The sequence below is a fragment of the Trichechus manatus genome, unplaced genomic scaffold, assembly GCF_000243295.1.
Source record: "Trichechus manatus latirostris isolate Lorelei unplaced genomic scaffold, TriManLat1.0 scaffold00067, whole genome shotgun sequence".
Lineage (NCBI taxonomy): Eukaryota > Metazoa > Chordata > Mammalia > Sirenia > Trichechidae > Trichechus > Trichechus manatus.
The window spans coordinates 12,409,388-12,421,617 of record NW_004444003.1 but is presented as its reverse complement, the minus strand read 5'-3'; the positions used below and the strand labels follow the sequence as shown (position 1 = coordinate 12,421,617).

Here is a 12,230-nt window from a genome sequence, read left to right as displayed (position 1 = left end):
GGTAGCCAGGCACCATCTAGTTGTACTGGACTCAGTCTGGTGGAAGCCGTGGTAGTTGTGGTCCATTAGTCCTTTGGATTAATCTTTCCCTTGTATCTTTAGTTTTCTTCATTCTCCCTTGCTCGCAAAGGGGTGAGACCAGTGGAGTATCTTAGATGTCCGCTCTTAGGCTTTTAAGACCCCAGACGCTACTCACCAAAGTAGAATGTAGAACATTTTCTTTATAAGCTATGTTATGCCAGTTGAGCTAGATGTTCCCCAAGGCCACGGTCCCCACAGACCCCATCCCAGTAATTCTGTCCCTCAGCGAGTTTGGATGTGTCTATGGAGCTTCCATGACCTTGTCTTGTACAAGTTGTGCTGGCTTCCCCAGTATTGTGTACTGTCTTACCCTTTACCAAAGTTACCAGTTATCTAATGTCTATTTAGTGTTTTGGAAAATACATTTTGGTGAAAGTTTTGCTAAGCACTCTAACCCAGACTACTGGAAGTCTTAAGTGGATGTGCTCAAGTGTGCAGACTGAAGATATTCACAGCAGAAGTGTGTGTTAGATATATTAGTAGCTACTATTTATTGACCATCTACTGTATGCTAGATGCTTTATACCCATCTTTTTAAAAATGTCCACAGCAGCTCTTCAGAGTAGAAACTGTTATCCCCATTTTACAAATGAAGAAACTGGGCAAAGAGGTTAAACATCTTTCTCAAGGATTTACAGCTCTAAAAGAAAAGAGGATTCAACATCTGAGGTTCTTTCTACTATGCCAGTTTGCTAGTTTCTATTTTTTAAAGTAAGTGCACTTCAGAACACCTTAGACAAGCTATTTTTTTAAACTATCTAAATTACTTTAAATCATTGTTGTCAGGTCGATTCCACTCACGGCGACTCTGTATATAGCCCAGAGAAGAGCTGTCCCATAGGGTTTCCAAGGCTGTAATCTTTCAGGAAGCAGACTGCCACATCTTTCTCCCACAGAGCAGCTGGTGGGTTCGAACTGCTGACTCCTTTACTTTCCAAAACCAAATCAAATCCACTGCCGCTGAGTTGGTTCTGACTCACAGTGACCCTACAGGACAAAGTCGAACTGCCCCATAGGGTTTCCAAGGCTGTAAATCTTTATAGATGCAGACTGCCACATCCTTCTGTGGTGCCTGGCGGGTTCGAACTGCCAACCCTTCTGTTAGCAGCCGAGTGCTTTAACCACTACGCCACCAAGACTCCTTCACATGTGTAAAAATTAATAAAATAAAAATATGAGCCTCCAATTCCTTGATTCAGAAATTTCACGAATTCACACTTCCTTTCTTACAATTTGTCTGAATTACAAAGAGGTCACAATATCTGTTAATGGTTTTGGGAGACAGGCAAGACAGCAAGAATATCAGAGCCATGGTAACTTCTATTTTCTTCTTATGTGCAGGACTGATCTAAAGACCCTAAGCACTTCTGTCCCTTCCCTCCTGTGACCAGGAGCTCTAGCATTGCTGTCTTTTGTCTCCAAAGCAATTGTTGACTAATTGCTAAGCTCTTCTGTCTTCTGTTGTCATGAACTGTCTAGTGGATTCTGGCTCATAGTGACCCTATATGACAGAGTAGAAGTGCCCCCATAGGGTTTCAGAGGCCCACATCTTTATGGGAAGAGATCTCCAGGTCTTTTCTCCCACAGAGCTGCTGGTGGGTTCCAACTGTTGACCTTTCAGTTAGCAGCCAAGTGTTTAATCATTGCGCTACCAGGGCTCTTATTAGGAAGGCTCTACAGGACCATTATGGATAAGATCCTGAGGAAAAAAAGAAGCGTGTTATATTTGTTTGTATACTATTATGTTTCTCCTTTTCTTCTTTATCTTCAAACAGAATCCCAACTCTATAAGACCTACAAATTATTCTGCTCTCTGGGTTTAATACAGCATAAATAAAACATTCTTTTATTTTCCTGTCAATTTTGGAGTTGGCCTCTTTGTGATATGTAGTATATGATGTTTCTAAAACATTTGGAAGCACATTCTTTAAACAAGGCACATTTATTTTCAGCAAATTGGGAAAGCTATATTATTTTATGCACCCTGTAAAAATTTCACACACAGACTTTTATCAGTATAACTTTTCCTAAGAGACAATAAAATAAGCAGGCTCAATATTATTTTCCACATGTTAATGAGCTTAACTTGTTGCTTTCTCAGTGTAGATGGGCAAAGTTTATTTAATAAAAGGCCTGTTGCTAACTGCTGTTGAGTCATGGCGACCCCATGCACAACTGAACAAAACACATCCTGGTCATGCACCATTCCAATGACCCATACGATCCATGAGGTTTTTTCACTGGCTGATTTTTGGAAGTAGATCACCAGGCTAATAAAGAAAAAACTTGATTTTTTCTCTCCAGGCATCCTGCGACAATGAATTGGGGCGGGGTAATCAATTTATATTAAAGACAAAAATTCTCAAGGCAAACATCTCACGTATTAAATTACCATCTTTTGGGGAACTCCAGAGAGAGGTTTTTTGGAAACCTTGGTGGCGTATTGGTTAAGTGCTATGGTTACTAACTAAAAGATCAGCAGTTCCAGTCTACCACACGCTCCTTGAAAACTCTATGGGTTAGTTCTACTCTGTGATATAGGGTCACTATGAGTCGGAGTTGACTTGACGGCAACGGGTTTTTGTTGTTGTTTACAGAGGTTTGGGAAAAACAATGTTTTGAATCAAAATAGAATGTGAAGTAAATTTTACCTCAGAAATTTTAACAATGGAGAATATCAATCTGAAAAGAAGCTAAACTGTCGCAAAATCACAGTTTCGAGTTTAATTCTGCCACCTGACATCCATCCTTGAATAGTTCGTGATGGGTTTCCCCAAAATCAACATCAGCATCTCAAAGTTCTTCATAATCCAGATTTGCCTCTTTAAAGCCCCAGTCACACTGTCAACTTACGTACTAAATTGCCCATTCTAATAATGCAGCGACGAAGAATACATTTTTTACAGCAAGGAGCAATACTATAATTAACTCCACAGTGATCAACTCTAATCGACTTAGGCCAAAGAACCATAACAAATCAAGATAACTGAAAACTGGGCTTGATTCATTTCAGCCTGCACTCAGTATCTGAATTTATCAGACAACTAACTGCCTGTTGAACCTCCTCTCTTACCTAGGCTATTAGAGATCCTTTCCCACAATGTATTACATCAGCTTTGTTTCTCTGTGGGGCACCTTAAAAATCATGTTTATCTATCTATCCATCCATCCATCTACCAGTTTTACCGAGTGCCCAAAAAAAACAAAACCATTGCCATTGAGTCAATTCTGACTCACGGTGACCCTACAGGACAGAGTAGAACTGCTCCATAGGGTTTCTAAGGAGCCACTGGTGCATTCAAACTGCCGACCTTTTTTGGTTAGCAGCCGAGCTCTTTACTGTGCCACCAGGGCTCCACTGAGTGCCAAGTGTATGCAAAAAGCTCTGTAACAGTCCGGTATAAACAACAATAGTTTGGATGATCAAGTATCTCTGAAAAACTAAGAAACAATACACAGGATTATATGACTAATGGACAATTCAGTTATAAACAAATTAAGTAAAGCAGGTCATCAGATCTTTCTCCCGCAGAGCCGCTGGGTGGATTCGAACTACCAACCTTTGCATTAGCAGCCGTGAGGGCTCCTTCCATCTCCCTCTGAATCCTTTTAAATGCCCAATGCAGCTATGTGCCCTCTGAATTCAGCTGTGTGACCTTAGGCAAGTTACTTCACTTCTCTGGGTCCAATTTCCTCATCTGTAAAATGATAACATTTCACGATTCTATGAATTAAAACACACTATCTTCAAGATTATAGTCTCCTCAGGACACAGAACTCACACACAAAGCCATAAGGACTGGTCAGTATCTAAACCACACAGATTACTGAGGTGACTGCAATTCAGAAAAGAGAGAACTCCACAGCAGTAGCTTCAGGAGAGAAACAGGGCTCAGAGCTAGGAATTGAAGAACAGCTGAAATTTGGTTAGGGGAGATGAAGTTGGGGAAGGTCGACAACATGCAAAAATGTTCCCCTTTTGTTTAGCTTGGCTCAGCAATATTTACCGGGAGGTAGCTAGCTTCGGGTCCCAGGTAAATGCTGTGGCTGTCGACATTTCTATCTGTGGCCCTAAATTTAGAAGGCATTGGTAAGCCTACATCCACTATACACTGCTATAGGAAGAGATACATCTCATCCATTCCCACTGCAGAAATGTGGGCAACTGTTGGTAGGGTTAGTCACAGAAAATGAAAAAGGAGGTTATGTTTGGAAGATGATTGCAATTTGAGACAATTTTTCCAATAAGTTCTTTATTAGAATTTACTTTCTTTGGGAAGAAAAATCATTTCCATTAAAACTAAACGAGCCTAATGTTACAAATGACTCATCTGAATCTCATCTTGAGAAAGAAGGATCTAATTCTGTCACCTATAACTGACATTAAGCAGAGCGGCTATTTGTTTGCATATCTCAGTGGTAAAAACCCTCATCTTTCTAAATGATGAATATGCAAACTATTTTTAGGAACTTCTGTTTCAGACAACACAAACTCATATGAAGAAAGCAATCTTCTGAAACAGACTGCTAAACAGAAAAATATTTGTTGTTAGGTGCCATCAAGTTGGTTCCGACTCATAGTGACTCTGTGCACAATAGAAAGAAACACTGCCTGGTCCTGCACCATCCTCACAATCGCTGGCTATGTTTGAGCCCAGTTGCAGCCACTGTATTAATCCATCTAGTTGAGGGTCTTCCTCTTTTTTGCTGACCCTCTACTTTATCAAGCATGATGTCCTTAACAGACAATAGTGTGCCTATCATTTGGGTGGGGAAAATAGTATCCATTGTTGTGTGTATATATATATATATTATAAACGAGCATCAAAGCAGAATTTACGAGGTTTCAAAGGCTGTGGCTAATCTGAACCACTTTAAGGGTAATGCATTATAGCAATTTTATACCACTATAGTAACGTTTTATAACCGGATACTATATGGTGGATTAAAAGAAATCGGGTATGCTTTAAGAATGGCCTCTTACCTACAGAACATTACGGTAAAAATTATTGCTTTCTCATTATTCCTTTTTCTTATTTTATGAATCATGCCTTAAATGTAACAAATAACATAAACATTTAATTTATTACTGACTTTGCCAACAATCTCAACTTTATTTTTTATCTCATTCCTAGTCTGCTTCCTTTCCCACTTCCTAAACAAGCTGCTCCAAACTTGTTCTCCTTCAAGCTCCAGAAACATGATTCTGCCTTCTCCACCTCAGCAGACGAGCTGATCTATTTTAAGGAGATAGCCCATGCATACGATCCTATCCCTAACCGCATCCCCAGAACTTTTTTTTTCCTTTGTCCCTTGTCAATCTTGTGATTTCACCCCCTCTCCCGCTCCCATTTTCAAACATGCTGTCTCCATCCTCTGAAGAACTTCTGATGCTGTTTCTCCTGCAGATACAGCTCTACTTCCTTTCCTTCGCCAACAAGCTTCCTGAATCATGTTCACTTCTCACCTTCCATCTGCTTCTTTACCCGCTGCCATCTGGCTTCCACCTCTACCCACCACTTTGCTGATCCTGCTCTAAAGGTCACCAATGACTTGCTGATTTCCAGATCCATTGACTTATTCTTGGCCGTCTTCTACATTACATATGATGCTGCTCACTATCCTTGTTCTGTCCTGTTGTCCTTCCATCTTTTTGGTCACTCTTCAATCTATTCTGTTATGCTTTCTTTACCCCTGTTAAATATTAAGAAATATATTTGGCTATGACTTCACTGCCTTCTTTTCTACTCAAACTTTCTGCCCAATCTCATCCATTCTGAATGGCTTCAATGATCCTCTACTTAGTGATAACTTCAAAGAATCATACATTTTTTTGAACTATACAGTCACCTCCTTCAGTCCCATATCTCCAACTACTTAGTTTGGTTGCTATGAGTCAGAATCGACTCGATGGCAATGGATTTGGTTTAGTTTGCACATGACATCGGGAAAGACCAATAGCTAGAAAAGGACATCCTGTTTGGCAAAATAGAGGGTTAGCAAAAACTTGATAAACCCTCAATAAGATGGACTGATGCAACAGCCAGAACAATGGATTCAAATATACCAATGATCATGAAGATGGCGCAGGACTGGGCAATGTTTCCTTCTGTTATATATAAGGTTTCCATGAGTTGGAGCCAACTTGACAGCCACTAGTAACAACATCAACCGGAGTTCTCCAAGTGGTATTCCACAGGCCTCTCAAAGGCAACCAAAACAAATATAAATTTTACCTTTTCCTCAATGCTTATACCTCTGCTCTATCTCCTGTCTTGATCAATGGAATTGCCAACTACTCAGCTGTCCAAGCTCGAAATAGTATAATCAACCATGAGTTCTCCTTTGTCCTCATCCCCTACATCCAACTATTCAACAAGTCCCGTGGATTTTATCTGGTTATTTCACTTGTATCTGATCACTTCTCTTCAGTCCTTAGCTTGAGAACATTGGATATTTTCTCTGGATTATTGTAATAACTCTAATTGGTACTTATCCCCTTATCTTTTCACGCTGCCTATTCCTCCTCCACATTAACCGTAAGAGTTGTCTTTTTAAAAGTCTCTTTCTTTAAAAAAACAAAAAACAAAACATAAAACAGTTTCTCTCTGCCTAAAGTATGAAGTCCAGACTCATGATCTCTCCATTATGGACACACTTCAAAACTTTAAAGGAATTCAACTGTGGCTACAGATATAAGTTAAACAAGGCATTTTCAAAAAATAAAATGTTTTGGTTTCACGAAATCTGTTCTCCTAAGTATGTCTGAATTTGTTTAAAAGAACCTTAAACAAAACAAATCTTCCCTCACACAACTACTAGATGAAAACAGACTTATAAGGCTAATTAAAAAAAAAAAAAAAAAAGCTTACTAAACACATGGAGGTTATATATGCAGAAACCCACAACTGATTTAATTTGCAAAACGACAGCTTTAGCTCAGCTAAAGTAAAGATGACTTAGATAAAAACACAACCAGAACACTAAGATAAAAGATAGGGGATAAATAACTTAAGTTGATGGTTTAGCAAGCAAACATCACGGCGTAATATGAAGATCTGGGAAATGTTTTGTAGCAGGAAGCTGGAGTTCTGACTCTAGAGTGTCCCTGGGAGCACAATGCTTTTAGGGAAATCACTGCTTGCTGAAAAAGTGTCATTTATTGGACTATGTCCATTTTACTTGTGAGGATATGGTCATTTTGATGCAGGTGGAGAAATAAGATTTTTAGGTTGAAAATGAAGTTTTGAACATGATACAGGAGATAACTGGTATTTATTAAGATTGTTTTAGAGCCAGAGTTAAATAGTGGAAGGAGCATCAAGCTGGGGGGTGGGGGGAGTGCGCAGTGAGTTGGTTTTGGGTTAAAAAGGGCTTCCGTCTGGTCTTGACTCTGACACCAACAAGCTGTGTGACTTCCTATATTCTGCCTGACTTCTCTGAGTCTCACTTTCCTTGCCTTTAAAATGAAGTACCTGGATAGAATAACACATTCTAAATGCTAAAATTCCATATTTTACTATTTTTATTTCTACTTTTCAAGATTTGGGGAAATTCTAAGAGACAGTTTTTATCCTTAAGATGTAAGAAAAGGGGACAATGAAAAACTCTATTTAGAAACTAACTAGGGCTATTCTTTCTCATCTCCTATAGGGGCGCCATAAGTTGAAAGAGACCTGACAGCAATGGGATTTTTTTTTTTTTATTATTATTCTTTTTCAAGGAGCCCTGGTGATGCAATGTTTAAGTGCTCGGCTGCTTACCAAAAGGTTGGCAGTTCAAACCCACCCAGTGGCTCCACAGGAGAAAGACTTGGCAGTCTGTTCCTGTAAAGATTAACCTATTGCCACTGAGTCAATTCTGACTCATAGCGACCCTGAAGGACAGGGTAGAACTGCCCCATAGAGTTTCCAAAGCTGTAAATCTTTACAGAAGCAGACTGCCACATCTTTCTCCTGTGGAGCAGCTGGTGGGTTTGAACCGCCCACCTTTTAGTTAGCAGTCAAGCGCTTAACCTTATGGGGCAGTTCTACTCTGTCACACAGGGTCGCTCTCGGTCAAAAATTGACTCAAGGGCACCAAACAATAATTCCTCTTTCAGTGAAACATTTGGAGAGTACCAAGTGCATCATCATGTACAGAGAAGCACGTTCCTTCAGATGTGCCCTATGCAGAAATTAAAAGGAGGAAAGGAAGTGAAAGATTTTCAGCCTGGGCTGCATGAGTAGGAATTAATTAGACAGTTCTTGAGGGTCCTTCTACTCATTTGCCTACTCGCTGAAATTTCAGCAATAGGCAATAAAAATATAAGAGTTTAAAAAATGTGTCTAGATTCTCATTATGAATAAAAATGATAATCAGATTCTTTATACACATGCACTTAGCAACATATATTTACTGACCACCTACTAAGTGCCAGGCATGTGCCAGACAAAAGAATGTTAGCTGCTGAAGAGTTGCTTCTGACTCATGGTGACCTCAAGTGGAATGAAACGCTGCCAGTGATCAGCTGGGGATCTGACTGTTGTGATCCACAGGATTTTCACTGACAGATCTTCAGAAGCAGATTGTCAGGTCTTTCTTCCTAGACTGTCTTTGTTTGGAAACTCCAATGAAACCTGTTCAGCATCACAACAACAGGAAAGTCTCCACTGACAGACACGTGGTGGCTGTGCATCGGGTGCACTGGCCTGAAATTGAACCTGGGTCTCCTGCACGGAAGGCAAGAATTCTACCACTGAACTATCACTGCCCTCTTATTATTGTTGTTGTTAGATGCCATCGAATTGGTTCCAACTCATAGATACCCGAAGTATAACAGAATGAAACACCGCCCGGTCCTGTGCCATCCTCATAATCGCTGTTATGCTTGAGCCCATTGTTGCAGCCACTGTGTCAATCCATCTCATTGAGGGTCTTCCTCTTTTTCACTGACCCTCTACTTTACCAAGCATAATGTCCTTCTCCAGGGACTGTTTCCCCCTGATAATGTGTCCAAAGTAAGCAGGACAGTCTCACCAACCTTGCTTCTAGGGAGCATTCTGGATGTACTTCTTCCAAAACAGATTTGTTCATCTTCTGGCAGTCCACGGTATATTCAATATTCTTTGCCAACATCCTAATTCAGAGGCATCAATTCTTCTTAAGTCTTCCCTATTCATTGTCCGGCTTTTGCAGGGATATGAGGCAATAGAAAACACCATGGCTTGGGTCAGACGAACCTTAGTCCTCAAAGTGACATCTTGGCTTTTTAACACTTCAAAGAGGTCTTTTGCAGTACATTCGTCCAATGCAATATGTCATTTGATTTCTTCACTGCTGCTTCCATGGGTGTTGAGTGTGCATCCAAGTAAAATGAAATCCTTGACAACTTTAATATTTTCTCTGTTTATCATGATGTTGCTTATTGGTCCAGTTGTGAGGAGTTTTGTTTTATGCTGACGTGCAATCCATACTGAAGGCTAGAATACAGTGGTGAAAAAGGAGCCATGTCCCAGATCTCACAGAGGGATGGAGAAGACAAAGACTGTACTTCCTCTAGGGCTCTGGGAAGGACAGAATATGCCTTTTCTTTTTCACCTACATCACCTGATGACTTTACTCTACTTTTCGTTTAACCATGATTTTGTGGCCATAAGTACATGTCAGATATTTTTCTCTCCCTCACTGTCCATAAAAAGAAAATATTTACTGATCCAAGAGCAGGCTAAGTTCCAGAAATTCATTTGTCTTTTTAGTCCTTTGTCATTTTTCCTTCATAGCTCTTAACATTACCTAAAATTATCTTATGTGCTCATTACTTTTTTATTGTTTTTCTCCTTCAAAAGAAAGTAGGCTTCATGAGGGCAGGGACCTCATCCCTCTTTTCTCCCCCGAATTCCCAACACCCAGAACCCTGGCATGTTAAGCATTTGATCAGTAAATACTTGTTGGCTGAATAAACCCCACGCTTCCTTTTCTTCATAAAAATTCTCATTTTCTCTTAGTTACTGATTAAGCTCCTCCAACATATGAAGGAACTCTCAGCAGTATTTGCATTTTTAAGAGGATCTGTATTTCTTCAACTCAAAGCCAAAAAGCCAGTCGCCATAGAGTTGGCTCCGACTCATGGCGACCTCATGTGTGTCAAAGTAGAACTGTGACCCACAGGGATTTCAATGGTTGTTTTTTTTTGTTTTTGTTTTTTGATGTAGATCATCAGGCCTTTCCTCTGGGACACCCATGAGTGGACTCAAACCTCCAAACTTTTGGTTTGCAGCCCAGCATGTTAACCATTTGCACCATCCAGGAACTCCTTCTGAAACTAAATGGTCTTCCAATTGGCAGAATTTCAGGCACTAGGATAAAGTAAAGCAAAACCTTCAGGCAGTGCAATGGAGGGTGTTTTTTGACCAGATGGGGAGCAGCTTTCCAAAGGCAGGCATGCTTACACGCTTGATTTGCTGGGAAGCCTACTCCAAGAAAAAAATTCCTTCAAACTGTTCCTGTTTCCCACAGTTTCTTCCCTTCCCTCTGTAAGTGAATCCACAAATCCTCTAAAAGTGCTGGTGGTAGCAAAGCTACACGAGGGATTCCATCAGGGACAGAATGATAAGGTAAAACTGAAGCCACATGAAGTGTGGCTACTTTGTTTCTGTCCCTGGGACAGTGTTTCACAGATGTTCTGTACCACTGTGGTTATTATGATTTTTCTACTTATTCAGTTTCTAGGCTAATATTCATATTCAATGAATTGCCCAACCTCCGAAAATTGTCTATTTGCTCAAACATGAAGAACCCACTGTATTTCTCATTTTATTCTGGAAACCAACCAAAAACAATAAAGTGCAGGTTTATTGAGATTTTTTAAGTTATTCTTTCAAAGATACTGACAAACGAAAATGTGTTCTTAAACAAGGACATCATTTTGAACTTTTTGGAATCTTGGGCTTCAGAAAGTTGTCAAATAATAATAAAAAATAATAGACAAAAAGGATCAGAAACTTAATGTAAAATGTATTAGCTATTCATAGATGGGAGAATATACTGACTAAAAAGCAAGTGAGTCCCTGGGAGGTGTAAACAGTTAACATGCTCAGCTGCTAACTGAAAGGTTGGAGGTTTGAGTCCACCCAGAGGCACCTCACAAGAAAGGCTTGATGATCTACTTCCAAAAAATCAGCCTCTGAAAACCCTATGCAGCACAGTTCTACTCTAACATACATGGGTCACCACAAGTCAGAGTTGATTTAATAGCAACTGGTTTAAAAAGCAAATTGATATCTCACAGTATAAGAGAACATATAATTTTTATATATCCCAGAACAACTATATAAAGTTGAAGTTCAAACTTCAAGGTTATTACTAAAGTGTTAATCTGGCTGAAGCTCTCATAATTTTAATTAAACAAACTTTCTCCTCAAAAGCTCTTTGCAAGTTATAGCAGTCAGTAAACAGATATTTAATTATGTGTGTGTGTGCATGCATGATAGAATTTGCCATTTTTAATCTGTTTAGTGTTACTCAGTATAGCATTAAAGACATGAGAGAACTAATAAAAGAAAAATAAAGATATAAGGGAAAAGGTCAAGGAGGGAGTAATGAAAGTTTGAGACTTGTGATGAATAAAAGCCCAGAAGAATGCATTAGGATTCTAAGGCAAACTTACATATTTTTCAGGGTTACTCAAAGTATATATTTTATTTACTATATTGTAGGCTTGAAATACAGCTGGTAAAAAGGAAATACATACAGCAATGAATCAAGCATCTGGATATACTACTGCTAAGGAAAGAAGAATGCAGAGCAAGGAAGAAATAGGGATTGAGGTACAAGTTCAAGGCCAAGGAAGAAAGAAGGACCAAAGAAATGAGCTCAGCTTTGCCTAAGAGTCTCTTCATGCAACACCACCCAGACAGTGATGGAACTCAAAGCAAACCACTGTGGCAATCTCCTCTCTCCCTGACAAGTTTACCCTGAAGAGGTGAAAATTCTGGAGAGTTCCATGCAGTTTCTCAGCCTTCTCTAAGGTCTCTCTAAACACCCAGAGGATTTTTCAGATGCCTGAGACAGGGATGAACCCTCCAGGGTCCAGGAGAGAGCACCCTGGGGAGGGAGCCATCAAAGGAGTTTTGGTCTAATCAGAGCTTTTAGCTTGATGAATGAAGCTG

At 39.8% G+C, this 12,230-nt stretch overlaps 1 protein-coding gene across 5 annotated transcripts in view; it reads right to left on the bottom strand.

The window, feature by feature from the left end:
- Positions 1 to 12,230, bottom strand: part of PRKCQ (protein kinase C theta) — a 168,897-nt gene that overhangs the window by 137,998 nt on the left and 18,669 nt on the right. For 2 of the 5 annotated variants that reach the window (XM_023734393.1, XM_023734396.1), the window contains exon 1: positions 3,642 to 4,522. The exons of 1 other annotated variant lie outside the window; for it this stretch is intronic. In XM_023734393.1, the coding sequence (XP_023590161.1) occupies positions 3,642 to 3,674 (33 nt within the window). In that variant the 5' untranslated portion in view covers positions 3,675 to 4,522. Of the gene's footprint in view, positions 1 to 3,641; positions 4,559 to 12,230 lie in introns of those variants that run through there. 2 more of the 5 variants (XM_023734394.1, XM_023734397.1) reach the window with 2 other exon arrangements.